The 16384-nt window shown below is 35.8% G+C and overlaps 1 protein-coding gene across 2 annotated transcripts in view; it reads left to right on the top strand.

Moving 5' to 3' along the window:
• sh3kbp1 (SH3-domain kinase binding protein 1) overlaps positions 1 to 15068 on the top strand; it is a 51143-nt gene extending 36075 nt beyond the window's left edge. The window contains exons 8-19 of one of the 2 annotated variants that reach the window (XM_028004928.1): positions 3784 to 3853; positions 4555 to 4649; positions 5476 to 5571; positions 5653 to 5704; positions 5777 to 5848; positions 9691 to 9826; positions 9916 to 9986; positions 11501 to 11607; positions 12345 to 12455; positions 13452 to 13666; positions 13752 to 13815; positions 14990 to 15068. In XM_028004928.1, coding sequence (XP_027860729.1) covers positions 3784 to 3853; positions 4555 to 4649; positions 5476 to 5571; positions 5653 to 5704; positions 5777 to 5848; positions 9691 to 9826; positions 9916 to 9986; positions 11501 to 11607; positions 12345 to 12455; positions 13452 to 13666; positions 13752 to 13815; positions 14990 to 15028 — 1128 coding nt within the window. In that variant the 3' untranslated portion in view covers positions 15029 to 15068. The remainder of the gene's footprint in view (positions 1 to 3783; positions 3854 to 4554; positions 4650 to 5475; positions 5572 to 5652; positions 5705 to 5776; positions 5849 to 9690; positions 9827 to 9915; positions 9987 to 11500; positions 11608 to 12344; positions 12456 to 13451; positions 13667 to 13751; positions 13816 to 14989) is intronic. The other variant, XM_028004929.1, reaches the window with a different exon arrangement.
• Positions 15069 to 16384: the final 1316 nt, after the last annotated feature.

The raw sequence follows: 16384 nt of genomic DNA, 5'->3' as shown, positions 1-16384 counted from the left end.
GTTGTTTGTGTCGGGGGTGTGGCCAGCAGCAGCTTATTTGGATTTAAAGTGACAGGAGGCCCTAAAACAACTTGAAAAATCAGACCTGAGCTTAAATTTGTGCAAGAAAATGTAATGAACATGTTTTGTATTGCCTATATACGATCTATTATGCTAACTTGTTTAGCATAATAGATCGCCTTTAATGCAACCTAACCTCAAAGGTTGATCAGTTCCTTCTCTGACTCCGTTAAATAAGCATTTTTGAGGAATCTTTTTGAGTCTTAGAACCTTTCATTCCAGGCTAGAAGACGTCATGGCTAAAGAATTACTGAAGGTTTAAGCTTGCAAGCTTCAAAACTGCTGTTTCCTGATGTGTAAAGGTTTACAAATTTCTAAACATCAGCCTCTCATTGCACCATCACCCTCAAGAATCTGTACCTCAAGCCACTTCTGCTTTGTGGGAACTAAGTTACAAACACTTTACTCTAAACTTCTTGCTTTAAGAAAGCAAAATGCAGGATGTCTTTCCTGCTGCAGCAGTAAAAGACGTTCCACCTGCTGAGAGCCGTGTCCTACTTTAACTCCTCTGCTGTCAGATCCTCTACCTGCTGCCACTGCCAAGGACGAACACAATCTGCAGCGTATCGTTTACGCTGCAGAGGAAGCGATTGGCTGCAACCTGCTGTCACGCTGCCAAGGTGACCCAACCCAAACATCAAACTGTCAGATGTCTAGTCCAGAATCTGTCACAATAATCCTGTTTTTACCAGCAGACAATAATATGTACAAAAGAAACGCTGAGTTCCTGTAAATCAAGGCTAAAAACCCAATTATAACATAACAACCGGAACATTGATCAATATGTGTATTGATGATTTTGATGGTATTGTGAGAAAATGTAATGTTTATTGCTGTTTCTTAATTGGTAACTGTATTGTTCTTTTGGTGTAAAGCACTTTGAGCTTTCTTGACGTAACTCGACAGAAAATGAAGGACCAGATGGAAATGAAGAGGAAAGGATTTTATTTCCACACGTCTTTTTTATTCCTAGTAGTCTGAAAGTTCATCCGTCCGTCCATCCAGCTGTTCATCCATCTTTTCCATCCATTTTTTATCCATCCAACTAACATCCATTCGCTCCACGTTTTCCATGTTTCCATCCATCCATCCATCCTGGTCTCCGTTTATCTCCTTTGTTTTAAGTTTTGCCATCACTTTGTTCAAACACTTCAGTTTCCAAAAGTCTTTTTATTTTTTAAGCTTTATTTACATCATCATTTATGACACCTCTTTTCCATATACTTTGTCGTCTGTTCTTGATCTTAACTTTAATTTATCTACGATTTGCCTTCTTCTGTTTAGAGGAAATAACTGACTAAAAACATCTATAGATGTTTGCTAACAAGACTTAAAGCATTTTCAGAATAAAAGCCTATGAACCAGTGAGAAGTGTAAAGATTTTACTGGTGACAAAATTAATGTTTAACTGGGCCATCCCACTCATCCCACCTGGCCTTGAAAAGTCTCCCCCATCGATCCTGCGCCGGCGTTTCGGCTGCTATCAGTATGCGACAGCTGGATGTTGACTCCTCTCTGCTGCAGTGACGCCTCACAGCTCGCACCTCCACATGCGTCTCATTAGGGTGGGAATGAGGAAGAGGAGGGAGAGAGGGAGGGAGTGTTGAAGGGAGAGGTCGGGCAGAACAGAGGCGTGTGTGTGTTCAGACAGACTGCGTGCTGTGAATGTGTGTGTTTTCCTGGGGAAGAGCCACCCTGGTTCCACAAACACCACCGAGGGATCCACTCCAGCTGGGGAACAACGGCGGCTTTAACGCTCTTCGTCAGCAAGTCAACCGCTTGGTTTCTGCGTTGAATCTATTCATAGGATGCAAGGGTGTTCATGGGAGAAACAAAATATATTTAGGTACGTTTTAATATTTATATCTTTTAATGAAGTGTGGAGGATCTGGTTGGAAGATTGAGTGAAAACAAACACATTGAGGATCTGGAAACTTCTGCTTTATTAGAAACATCAGATATTAGTTTGATGCACATTATATGAGTTGATTAATAAATTAGTTGATCTGTAAAAATCCCAAGAACTTGATGAAAGAAGGGAGATCTACAGAACTGAAATGTATCTGATGGGTTTTTCTGCAATGCGGGGAAGAAAAACACCCGTTTTTTTCACTATGGCCATTCATTTGTTCACCATCATGTCAATGCTAACTTCAACTTATTGTTTTTAATTTGCTAAGTGTGAAATATTGCACTACATATGTGCTGCTGTGCGCCATGTTGTTAAATTTGTGTAAATTGTGAAGCACATTGGTCAACTTTTGTTGTTTTTAAACATTCTATAGAAATAAATCTGTCATTAGCATGCTAATTAATTAGCTTTAGTTGTCTTGGAAAGATAGTATTTTGTTTTTAGCATTGACATATACCGCCTTAATACATTGATGTTTGATTGTTGAACATCTACTTCAGTCCTTTTCTGTACAAATAATTCCAGTCTTAACTGAGGTTAAATAGCTAACGTTAGCATAAGCATTGTTGCTGATAACCATTTGCTAGCTTTGAAATGCCAAATTATTTTAAATTTAGCATCCTAACGACAGCATTGTTGTTCTTAATCACTTGCAAAATCTGAAATTCCTTTCTATATGAACTCAACTCTCAAACTAAGGGTTTCGTAAATAAAAGACGAAACCCTTCGTTTTTGTTAAGCAAAAAACTATAAATATATTTTATACAAGTATAAAATATTGACTCTTTTGTAGTTATAAAAGTACCAATATTTTAAGATTTTAAAAAGTAATTATCTTAAAGTAGATTTTGTTAAACATTTGTTGTATCTGACATTCAATAATTTTGTGCTCATTACTTATTTCATTGCTGTCTTTCAAAGAACCTGTAGCTACACTCGAGCTAATTAATTAGCCTGCTAACATTAGCACTGGCATTATTGAATACTTAGTGAATCTGAAATGTCATATTTTTATGCAAATCACTTTAAATAGATTTATTTTTAATTAGCTACTTAGAAAAGAAGTACTATACTGTCTTTTTGTTAGCCAAATAAAGTCGTGCTACTTTGCAAAATGTTGTATGCTAATATGAACCTTAATGTTGTTACTCATAGTCTAAAGTGCTATATTTAAATTAATTTAACTGATATTCTGTTGATCGGGTTATGCTTCAGTTATACAAAATTTTCTATCCATTTATTGATCAGGTAATCCAAATCAACAGACTGTCCGTACACTGTATGCTTTTCACATGTTGATGTTAGCATTATTTCTTTCTGCTGTAGATGCATCCTTAATTACAAATGATCAAGCGTTCACTAAAAGAATGCTATGTTCTTGAATTTTATATAATAAAATGTTGCATTTAACAAAGGAGTTGAATTATTTATTTTATTTATAAAGGTACAAATGAAAAATGTGCAGAATGTGCTAATTTCTTATCTGATTAATCATCAGAATAATTGATAGAATAATCAACAACCACAATAATTGTTAGAATGCAGCCCTACTGGTACATTTAATTAATGATTTCATGATGTATTTATTTACTCAGGTACAGATTTAGAATTACTTTTGCTGGTGAGGAGAAATGGACTCTGTCTATTTTTGCCGAATCACTGATGCCTTGTTTGCGCAACACAACACTAACAACACATTCTGCAGACTGGGTACTGCAACAAGCACAGGAAGTCTCAAACCACTTCAGCCTGTTGTGTTTGTGTTTGTTGGAAACTAACAGACATAACACAGAACTCTTTCTGTTCCTCAGGTCAACGAAGGGAAAGGAGTGAGTGTAGCAGCTGAAACCATGAAGACCGAACCTGACGGCAAAGCTAAAGGTGAGAACTTCCTGTTACAAGAAACTATTCTCCTAAATTTCTCAAACTTGGCTCATATCAAATCCTTTTAACTTTTAATACAGTTCCTTATCGCTTCCTTTATTTGTAGTGCAGGTTTCCTTTCATTCTAATAGACTATTGTGTCTTATCGTCATCATTTCTAACGTTGGTGTTTTGCTTGTGGAAAGGACCGGCATTCTAGATTTTTAATGTGGATAGCAAAGCATTGTATAAGAAAAGAAAAACAGGAACAGCATCAAATCTAGCTATAGAAATGTCTCATGGAAATTATTTGAGTGAACTATTAAAGGGGAAGTAGTGCGCAAAATTTTTATTTTGAACATTTTATATTTCCATTTGAGTCTCAGCTGCTTCTAAAACAGCACAAGCACCTAACTAGAGCCAACAAACAGTTTTTTGGCAGTAAGTAAATGTTTTTTGGTATATGGAATAATCCGGAATGCAATGTTGCAAACCAGCAGGCACTGACCGTTACCTAGCAACCCCAACGGAACTCTGCCTATCGCCTAGCAACCCAGGTGTAGTTCCAGCACATTTGCTCTTCTGGTGTTACCACAGTACAAAGGGCGCTGGAGAAGACGAGTGAATCTTTCAGGATGTGCAACTTTCTAACACGATTCCAGAGGATTTATTATTTACTAACTATTGATTTATTTGTGCTTGTTTTCATTGGCTGCCAGTGCGGGAGCAATGTAAGGTCCTTTTCCCATATGAAGCACAAAATGAAGACGAGCTGACGCTGAAAGACGGGGACATCATCAATATTATCACAAAGGTGAGGGCAGCTTATGTGTTCACAGTTGGAGGTAGGATTGGGTGATATGGACTTTTGTTACAATATAAGTGCCACAACAATTATGGCCCCACAAACACAAATACTGCTCTTGAAAAACATATGCTTCTTTAAGACACTACACTGCAAAAACAGGAAATATTACAAGGTATTTTTGGTGTAGTTTCCGTTGCAAATATCAAAGTACACTTAAATAAAACAAAAGTAACTTCTATGTAACTTTTCAGCAGTATAGGAGCTTGTTTTAAGTCAACAATTTCTTAATATTGATGAACAAATACTAGTTCCACTGGCAGATTATTTCACTTATAACAAAACAGTTTTCCCATATAATAAGTGAAACAATTTGTCAGTTGAACAAGTCCTTTTTTGTATCAATATAAAAAAAATACTGACTTAAAATAACCTATGTCTTGCTGAAAAGTTACTTGTAAGGTACTTTTATCTTATTTCAAGTGTACTAAGATATTTGCACTAGACGTTACACCAAAAATACTTGGTAAAATTTTGTGTTTTTTCAGTGCAGTGTCATTGAAAAGTGTGATTTGCATCATTATACTGCACACAGTAACTGTTTTCAATCATATTTTCAAATGTATTGGTATTTATTGATGCTTTCATTGAACAAACATTGGAGAAAACGGTAAACGATAAGGATAGTTTTGGGATTTTTCAAACATTGTTAATTGGAATTCATCTTGACAATGATAAATCTAAATTCTTATCATGGCAAGAAGTTTCACGGTAAACGATACGATAAATGCCCGCTCCGGGTTGTCAATAATTATAATAATATTTTCTTTTACAGGAATGTGCCGATGCAGGTTGGTGGATGGGGGAGATCGGTGGAAGGCAAGGTGTTTTCCCAGATAACTTCGTCAAACTGCTTGAAGTTGAGAAAGAGGTGATTCTGACATTTATTTCAAAAACAAAGCAGCAAAAATGCTTATCTCTAAACTTACCCACTTTAAATCTGTGTCTCCAGAGACCAAAGAAACCGCCGCCGCCCAGTGCTCCATCAGCCAAACACGCCACAGGTTAATATCTCAGTTTTGCTTTTATCTGTTAATTGTTTGGTTGAAGTCAAAACTGTAAACTTTAACCTGTAGAGAAAAAATCAGAAGCGAAGAAGATTCCTCCTGAGCGGCCTGAGCATCTGCCTCAAAGAGACCCGGATCGAGGTAAAACCTGGTCCGCTTTGACCCACGCCGGCCCGCTTTCACTGCAGCTTCCTACTGCTCTCTCAAACTTCCTACTGACCTCTTTCAAATCAAGCTGAGACAAATTTATCCGATAAAACTTCCCTTCCAGCTTGTTTCCTCCGTCCTGGTGCAGAGTGACAGAGCTCTGATTGAGAAAACTAATCAGCATCTGTCTGCGCTCAACAGGAAGCTGCAGGCTCTGTGGTTTGATGCTTGCCGAACTCTGGTACCGTCATTACTGCTGGTGCTAGACAGATGCTTCCACTTTTCACCACAATGTTGCTGCCATATAGAATAATTCTGCAAAATTCTTAAATGCACCAACAATTTCTTAAATTACATTCACGCTGCAAAAGACAGAAATCTTACCAAGTAGTTTTGGCACAATTTCTTCTGCAAAAATCTTAGTAAAGTTGAAACGAAACAAAAATAACTCACAAGTAACTTTTCAGCAAGATATAAGAGCTTGTTTTAAGTTATAATTGATTAAATAATCTAGTAGTGAAACTAGTATGTTTTCACTCAATATTAAGGAATTATAACTTAAAATAAGTTCTTATAGCTTGCAGAAAAGTTACTTATGGATTATTTTTGTCTTATTTCAAGTTTATTAAGATATTTACTCTATAAATTAAACAAAAATACTTGGTAAGAGTTTATGGTGCTGTAAATGAAATAATCTGAAATAATAATTTGTTTGCTTTTATGATTTGTAATTTGGCAAAACTACAAATCCCACAAATCAAGTAATCATTAACTTCAGCTTTTCTTGCAAAACTGCGAAACAAAACTACTTTTTAAACTGGTTAACTGTATGATAGGCAAATAAAATTCAAATATTCTTGTTAGATTATTTGTTACTTGCTTCTTCATAGAAAAGTGTACATTTAACAAACACTTCCTTAAAAACGGAGGTTTCAACATTAACAGTTAGACTGTTAGGTTATTGTGTCACACTTTGAAGCTGGAAACCTCAGATTAAGCTGACAAATTTATATTTTACTTGCATAAGCTATTATTTAAGTAAAGTTATTAACGCAATTAACGCTAATGTTTATGAATAACTTACAACAGCCTTGAAAAGGTCTTTAAACTGTTAAATTTAACAAAAACTTGGAAAAGACCTTGAAAAGAAAACAAAGCAGTCACTTTTATTTGATTTTCATCTTCAGTACAAATTAAAAAATAAAAAAAGCAAAACCATAAGTTAATAAAGATAGAAATATAGATTAAAAACAGTTGTATAGTTGTTGTTTTTTTTTTTTTTAAACCCACTTCACTTTACGCTATCGTGCTCAAATAGAAGCACTGAACAGAAAGAGGAAGCAGTCAAAGTCCAAAGATAAACTGTTAAAGATTGTCAGGGAACTATTAACATTGTCTTTTAATAAATCTTCTAAAAATTAAACAAGTCTGATGTTAAACACACCAAGAATACAGTAGCTTTCCCTTCGCAGTGCAACTCGGAGTCAGTTTCTCACTGGTAGAAATGATAAAAATATATCTTTATAAAGACAAAAACTGAATTAAATGTTTTTAAGAATGTTATGTCTTGCAGAATCAAAATCATGGAAGTGAACTCTTGATTATTTGTGACATAACTTTCACATAGTAATCATTGTATATCACTAAGGCTCCAAGCTGAGGAAAAGCGCACACATCTCCATATTGCGCCAAAGTTCAGAAGCTCTGGTTGCTAGGATACTAGAGAAAGTTATGGGTTCTTTTCAGGCTGCATCTGCAGCGATAAATAAAGCTTTCAGGTTTTCAAAGTTAGAACTCCAGTGTTTTTAGTAAGCAGGCAGGAAGGAGGAGAGGAAATAAAATAAAAGCAGCTGTTTATGGTGGATATAATCAAATTTTACCACTTAAAAAAGAACAGGCTAAGAATCCAGATGTAATTGAATTTCATTTGTTCCTACTCCTTCTGACAGCACTTACTGAACTAGCCTGATGAAGTAATGTGCCAGGCTAGATTATTGAACAAGATGTTCACTCTTAGTGCCGAGTACACCTCGTTCTGCACAGAAATCCCTTCCAAATGCATCGCCTCATGCATCAGAAACTTGCGGTATTTCCTCCTCCACAGCTGAAACTGATGCAGAAGCATCCTACAGGTAAATTAAGCATAAGACATTTTACAGATTGTGTCAGATGTAGCACCAGTGGGAAGTACTGTGGTTGAATTACTGTAAAAGAGAATCATAACAGGGGAAAATGTATTTGAAACACTGTGGTTACATTCACTTTAATAAGGTGTGAAAATTAAGTCAGTTTTTCTTTTTGATGATTGGATGGTCATGGAGCACAGCAACGAGAAGGTAATCAGATTAGCAATTTCTGTATTTAAAAAGGATAGAGGATAGAAATTAGCATTTTGGAAATCCTAATGGAATTTAGTCCATAAAATAATCTCACGTATGCTGGAAATTATTACCCTTTCTTCCAATCCAGTTGAATTATTCTACTGGGTTTTATAAATTTGAAACTCTTGAGGGTCCTACTTTTCTATAACCATGAATTCAAAATGTCTGCTCATCCTTAAAAAGTCTTAAATTCTTGAATCTAAAATTAAGATCTTAAAATATCTTAAATTCAATTAAAAATGGTAAGTTGGCCTTAAGTAGGTCTTAGAGTTTCTGGTGGCAGGCCCATTTAATCTCGTATATTCTACCTAGTCTTTTTTTCTTCTGGAACTTCTCTGTCTGGCAAATGTTTCTTCATTTTTTTCTGTAACTCAAGGCGGTTAAGGCTACTGCTAACTAGCTGCTAATGTATTCTTGCTAGCTACCAAAGTATATTAGCAGCTATGTTAGCAGGAACAGTTGAATCTGGTTACTGCAGTGGAAACGGAAGCTATCCAGCTAGCTAAAAACAGCAAGTTTGCTAAAAAGAAAAAGAAAGCTAGCTAGCTAAAACAAAAGCATAATAACTAGCTGGGTAGGTAGCTTTTCTGTGTCTTTCCTGGTTTATAATGATGCTAAATTTTTTATGTGAAAAAAGTGAGACACTAAAGGGGTTTTTATCTGTTTATTTTGTACATTTCTGCTGTGATACACATTAGATTTCATTCAAAATGGTCTTAAAATGTCTTTAAAAGTATTTAATTTGAGCTGGCGCAATCTGCAAAAACTTATATGAGAAATCTGATTAAAGATCCACGTCTGGGATCGGCTAACTAAGCTGTATTAGAACGGATATCTTGGTTTGTGTTTGGACTGATAACATCTCAGAACATCTGCTGCTCCCACCTTGTTCCCTTTTCTTAATCCTCACTGCAAGAACACAAACTGCTAGTTTGTGTTCTTGTTTCTACTGCAAATATTTTTCTACACTTGATATGACAAAACTAACTTACAAATAACGTTTCAGCAAGATTTAAAAGCTTGTTTTAAGTCAATAATTAGTTAAAATTGATGAAAGAGTTCTTATTCCATTCTCAGATTATTTCACTTATAACATGACATTTCTCCCCTGTTTTAAGTGAAAGAATCTGCCAAGAATATTAAGGAATTACTTAAAACAAGCTCCTATATCTGACAGAAAAGTTACTTATAAGTTAATTTTGTCCTATTTCAAGTGTATCAACATGTTTGCACTAGAAATTTGACTGAAAATACTTTTTGTGTTTTTGCAGTGAGCTGTTTTCTGTTGCTGTTTTGCCTTTTACTCCTGCAGCTTCTGGCATCTTTTTTACCTTTTCACTTTTTTTTAATTCACCTTCAAAGGTCAACTTTGAAAGGTCAAGTTCCAGTATTTACATTCTATTCACTTGATGGCGATTGCTTATCTTTAGCCTGTATAATTTCTCGTGTGTTTAGGTGAAGAGATGAAGGTTGGAGAAATTGTTAAGCCCTCCCTCCCAGCTCACCTTCCCAAGAAACCCCTCCCCCCAAAGTCAAGCTCTTCCTCTTCCTCCCATCCCCCACGGCGTCCAGAGAGGCCGCCTACATTAGCGTCAGTACACACACACACAGAACCAACAGAACCAGAAATGACCCCTGACCTTCTTGAGCCTAATGCTGTCGTTTGGTTTACCTGCTCAGGTGTGAAAGCCCCAAGTCTGAGGGCGGGGCTTCAACACCAGATTCTGCCCCTGACAGGTCACAGGCCACCGGTGAGTCTGACTGGCTGGACCATGGACGACTCACTCCGTCTCTCTCACCTCTGCCTGAACTGAATTTTACCAAAATTTTGTCTTTTAATGCAGAAAACGGGACATTTGACCAAGGGTTTGCACAATAATGCAAAAATATACACAACTCAAATTAATTATGATTACCTTTTGCAACAATATCTTAATAGAATAACCAAATATAATTTTATTAATAATTGAAAAGTATACAAACACATGTGATGTATAAATTAGAAATAATTCAGGGTTTCCCCAGAAAACTTGCTAAGCCTGTGGTTGGGTCATTCATCCAGCGGACCGTCGTGTTTTGACAGTAAATTTGAAAATATCACTTGATAGTTATGCATTATTGGAAGACTGGAAGATTAATACCTAAACACCAACTGTAAAGTATAACTATAAATTAAAAGGTAATCGTAAAAAGAAAACTAAAATAAACAAACGATGCTAAGCCTGATGGGAGCACAAGTAAAGCCTGGTGGCCCGCCAGGCTTATAATGCACTTTGGGAAGCCGTGTAATTTATACATCAAATAATAATTTTAAATATTAATTTGATGATGTTATGAGTGACATAAGTGGCATTAAAGCTTCAGTTTGTAACTTTTTTTTTACATATTTGTTAAAATTGTCACCATGTTGTGACAGTAAACTATGAAATAGATAAAATGTAAAAAAAAAAAATCAAGCTTCTTTGCCTTCTCCCAGTGTAAACTAGAAACAACCAATCAGAACCAAAATACTAGTTTCACTGCCAGGAGAGTCAATCACTTTCCTCATCCCCCCTCATTCTCTGCTACGCTGCAACTAACATAGCCTGTCCTGAATGCTAATGCTAGTTAGCATGGCCACCGATGATGGTGTATAAACGGTTTTCCTGTAAGTGTAAGTCATTTCTCGGCCATTAGCACATTTAGCAGCGTGTACATGAGGGTGATTAACAGCGCTAAGATCCTCCTCCTGGCTCTGATTTGTTCATTTCTTCAGAGGTCAGTAGCAGCTCAGGAGAGCGATGGAGGAAATCTTTTCACAAATTATCTCACAACAAACTGTCACAATTTGATGGCTTTTTTAACAAATGTGTAAAATAGATATTTAAAAAAATAAAATAAAATTTACATACTGCAGCTTTAACAAGAAAACGCATCATGAAAAACTCAATTAGCTAAATCTCAACTTAGTGATTACCACACAATTTATAGATATGAGAAGTGAGTTGGAGTAAATAAAGTCAATTCTTGTTTATGTCTAAACACAATTTTATTAAATAAAACATGAATTTGTTGACTAAGACAATATCTTTCTCTTACTGTATGTATATCACTGCATACATTTGCCTATATATGTATGTTTTTTTGTTTTTTTAGTCCTGTTTTACCTACTAAGGGCTACAGTATGCCTCATTTTCTTCCATTATATGACTTGAAATAAATTGATAACTGACTAGCTAATGAACTAAGTTGACCCCAGACCCCGAATGTGTGTTTCTGTGTTCAGATCTCGACCTAGACGCGGTCGTCTCCTCGACAGAGAAGCTGAGCCACCCGACGGCGTCGCGGCCGAGAATCACAGACCGCCGGCCTCGTTCCCAGATCATCACACCTGTGAGTGTGGAGGAAACCTCCTGCCCCATTCATAAAACCACAGCCTGAGGTTTCTGTTAGACAACCTGCGCAGGCATGAAACGCCTCTCCGAAACTAAAACACACAACAGCTATTTCCAGTTACCTCTGTCACTACATTTATCGGCAATAAATCAGAATTCAGCTCCAGTTTAGACCAGAGGTGACAGAGAAACAAAAAAATTGACTCATGAGTAGCACTATGCGACAGAAAAAAGAAAAATAAATTAATAAAATAAATTACATTTCAAGGATAAAGTCATGATATTACAAACGTAGACTGGTTTGACAATAAATTCAAAATATTATGAGAATAAAGTCAAAATAATATCAGAATGAAATAGTAATATGAGAATAAAGTCATATTATTACAAGTATAAACTGGTATATCAGAGTCAAAGTAATATTAGAATAAAGTTGAAATAAGAGAATAAAGTCTAAATAATATGTGATTAAAGTCATAATACCTGTAATATGGTAAAATGTGGTTATAAGTGAAATAATCTCAGTGAAACTAGTACTTTGATTGTTAAAGAATAATTGATTTTAAACAAGCTCCTCTAGGCTGCTGAAAAGTTACCTGTAAGTTAGTTTTGTCGTATTTCATGTGTCATGATATTCTAAATAGACTGGATTAAAAGGTTTGGTAAGATTATGTGTTTTTGTTGGATTATTGATTGTTTCTGTAGATTTTCAGCTGCTGTTATTTTCTTTGGTAGTCGTCTCTGTCCAGCATAGAGCTGGAGTCTCCCACAGTGGAGGACAGGAAGGACAGAAGGAAAGACGACCAGGAGTCCATCCCTGTAAAGAAAGGAGTCCCAGTCATCCCAGTGAGACCACTGCGCCTCCTCTTGGTTTTTTTGTTCTTCACTTGACCAGCAGATGGCGCCAAACCATCAATTTTCCTTTCAAAAGTTTATATTTTCCTCCAGTAATATTCTCTACGGAGGCCCTGAAGTGCAAATACCAACAAATTACTAAACACAACTACAAATGGAAAAGCATATTAAAAAAAATGTTTGTTGTGCTACATTATAACACAACTAATGTGTTTTCTCAATTTGTAGTTTTCCCCTAAAAAAACTCATTCTTACCAAGTGATTCTGGTCTGGTTTCTAGTGTAGATGTCTTACTATACTTGAAATAAGACAAAATTAACTTCTCAGCAAGATATAGGAGCTTGTTTTCATTCATATTAATTACTTAATATTAATGAAAAATAACTAGTTCCACTGGCAGATTATTTCACTTGTAACAAGAAATTTTTCCCTCGTTATAAGTGAAATAATCTGCTAATAAAACTAGTTATTTTTCATCAATGTTAAGAAATTATTGATCTAAAATAAACTCATATCTTTCTGAAAAGTTACTTGGAAGTTAGTTTTGAGTAATTTCAAGTACACCAAGATATTTACACTAGAAACTAGACCAGAATCACTTGGTAAGATTTTGTGTTTTTACAGTGTGCTTAGTTAATGTTGTGTTTTCTTTATTTTTAGTAGTGCTTTATTAATGCTGTGTTATTTTCTAAATTTGCAGCTTTGTTTAGTTATGTTGTTGTGTTTTCTTAATTTAATGTTAATTATGTGTTTTTTAGTTAGTTAACACCATTATGTTTTCTTAATTTCTAGTTTTGCTTTGTTCATGTATTTTCTTAATTAGTAGTTTCGCTTAATTAATGCTTAGTGCTTAGTTAAGGTTTTTGTGTTTTTGAATTTGTGTTTAGTGATTTGTTGAAGTGGTTTCTACTTCAGGGCCACCGTAGTTCTCTTCTATCAAGGGATGCTAAAATATTTAAATCATCTTTTTTCTTTTTTTTTTCACAGGTACATGACGTTAAAGCCCCGTTACCCAAACCCTCCATCCTGCCCCCGCCTAACTCCTGCCACCGCTCTATGTCCCCGTCCTCCTCCTCGGGTCTGACCCCGTCCCCGGAGCTCCGGCAGTCGCCGCTCACGCCGACGCCGCAGACACTGGAGGAACTCAGGAACCAACTGAGAGACTTGAGAGCCTCCATAGAGATGCTGAAGCACCAGCACAGGTGAGGCTGCCTGTTGGGCCTCTGTTTGTCTGTTTTTCTGTCATGGAAGTGAAGCAAATCAAACTGTTACTGTGATGCGTTTCAGGCAGGAAATGAAGCAGCTAGCCAACGCTTTGGATGAGGAGAAGAAGATACGTATTAGTTTACAGGTGAGACAGTAAATCAGAATTTTTAACTTGACCTAATGCGTATTCAGAGTTCATACCTTTTGAACTTTTTCACATTTCAAAGTATCAACACAAAGTTGAGCATAATTATGAAGAGAATTAATTAAGCACAGATTTAAATGTTTTTTTAGAAATAAAGATCTGAAAAGTGAGGCCTGTGTTTAGGTTTGGACTTTGACTGGACCTTTCTAACATGAACACAGCATGATATCTGTCCATCAGGGTGTTAGCTTCCCCACTATAGCCTTTTTCTTGCAGGCCACAAGACTCAGTTTGGGTCTCATCTCATTCTACATCGCGAAAACACAAATTTTTACAAAGTATTTTTGTCTAGTTTCTGGTGCAAATGTCTTAGTTTTGTCTTAGTTTAAATGTACTAACTTACAAGTAACTTTTAAGCAAGATATACATGATTGTTTTAAGTCAATTCTTTATTATTGATGAAAGAAGTACTAGTTCCAAATTATATTTGAAATAATTTGGCAGTAGAACTACACTTTTTCATCAATATTAAGGAAATATAATCTGCTAGTTTTCTCTTATTTCAAGCGTACCAAGATATTTGCACTAGAAACGGGACCAAAAATACTTGGTATGATTTTTTTTTTTTTGAAGTATAGCAAACTCTTCAGTTTATTTTATTTTATTTTTATAAATTTATTTATAAAATTTTAATGTATCTGTTTATTTTTGGGGTTTTTTGGCTGGATGGAGATAGCTAGCACTCTAGCACCTTGCATATGTCATCTTCCCAGAATGCATTGTAGCGTAAACAATATGGCAACATCCATGTAATAACATTTTATTTACATTAATGAAAACTTGAAAAGGTTACAGTATTTTTACTGTGTTGGTTTTACAAATGAAATGTGTGTTTTTTAATATTTCCTTTGTCTGTAAAAAATTTTTTTATAATGTGTATTACTTTTCTCATGAATTGAGAGGAAGTTTTGCTTTTTCCGACATTTCAATGAAGTGCACAATAGAAGAACATTTTTGGTTTCGTTCTACTTCACAATAATGGATTGCTTGTAGTTTTACCAAGGGAATAAGTTAAAGAGTTGTGAAACTTTTTCCAAGAACTGCGTCAGTGTCAAACCTTTAAATTTTGCGAACAATGTGCAATATTAACTAGCATCCTGGCTTTATTTCACAGGTGGAAGTAGAGCACATAAAGAAGAGCCTGTCCAAATGAGGACTGAAGAATCAATTTCTCATCGCATCTGAGGCCACATTTAAAAAAAAAGAAAAAGATTAACTTTCTCACTGTTGGTTTTGACACTTCCGCCAAAACTAAGTTTGTGCCAAATGATCGCCACCATTACTGACGGTTCAGCACCACGGATTCAGCCACATTTCCTCCCCTCTGAGCCGCCTCATCCTGCGTTTACTTCTTTCTTTTTTACCTTCTGTTAAAGAGGCTTCTCTGTTTGGTTTACTGCTATCTTCGCTGTGCCACCGGTACAAGGACGCCCCTGGAGCCGCGGCTGCCTGGTACTGTTTTAAGTTTCCCAGAGTGAAGGAAACTTCAGCCTCTGTAGCCTGGTCTGACCAGAAGACCTCTGTGCAGTTCTGCGTCCACTTTGCGGCCTTCACCTCCTGTCTGTGTGTACGGGTGTGCCTGTGTGTGTGTGTGTTTGTATGTTTGTTTTCATGCGATGTGAGGACCTGATGTAGTGAGGTTCAAAGTGGGGACATTTTTAGAACCTATATTTCCAATTAATCAAAAATAAAATTCTGAGCACTTAAACTAGTTTAAACCATAAGATTAACTTTTTGTGCCATAAGTAAGTTTGTTTACTTTTTATTGTTTAAATCTGCATGAAAGAGGGACCAATGACAGCACAATGTAATTTTCTAAGCATTCAAAATCTATTAACATTAACAGGATACAGAATTAATATTTTAGATTTTTTTATGAGCCTATAAAGTAGGCTATGATTTATAACAATTAAAAACACACACCAAAGCACATTAAATTCCTCTAAAAGTTACTGAGTAAAGAAGACATCAGTTCGTACAATACTTTAGTTTACTTTTTGCCTTACTGTGATATTTTGTGAACTTTTGCTTTATGTTTAATTGCCCTTTACACAGTCTGGCTGATTGTTAGAACAAATATTCATCCTGGACATTCATTATGCTAAAAGGAAATTTTTCTTCTGCATCAGGTTAGCAGTCTGAATGCAATACTGCCTGAAATTTAGAGGTTATGAAAAGACAGCAGACCAAGCAGCCTTGTCTTGAAACAAAAAAGCACTTATATGTTGTCTCTTCTTCTAATCCACACAGGGTCAAAAGCATACAAATAGGTCAAAATATATACATAGAATCCCGTTTTTCTTTTTTCTTCTTTTTTGGCAGAATTGGTAGTTATTTGAAGTTGTTGAACCAGCATAGTTCATGTATTTTGAATACATTTTGTTAGGGTGTGTATCCATTCCAGTGTGTTGGTGGTTCTTGCCCAGGTGGACCAATCCACTGCATCCAGGTTTCAGATAACTAGCTTTAGATCTTAGCTGAAATTTAAAGGAGACCTTTTATGCAAAAT

The sequence above is a fragment of the Xiphophorus couchianus genome, chromosome 21 (genome assembly GCF_001444195.1).
Source record: "Xiphophorus couchianus chromosome 21, X_couchianus-1.0, whole genome shotgun sequence".
Taxonomy (NCBI): Eukaryota; Metazoa; Chordata; class Actinopteri; order Cyprinodontiformes; family Poeciliidae; genus Xiphophorus; species Xiphophorus couchianus.
The sequence above is the reverse complement of the archived record's forward strand: the minus strand, read 5'-3'. Positions and strand labels throughout refer to the sequence as shown.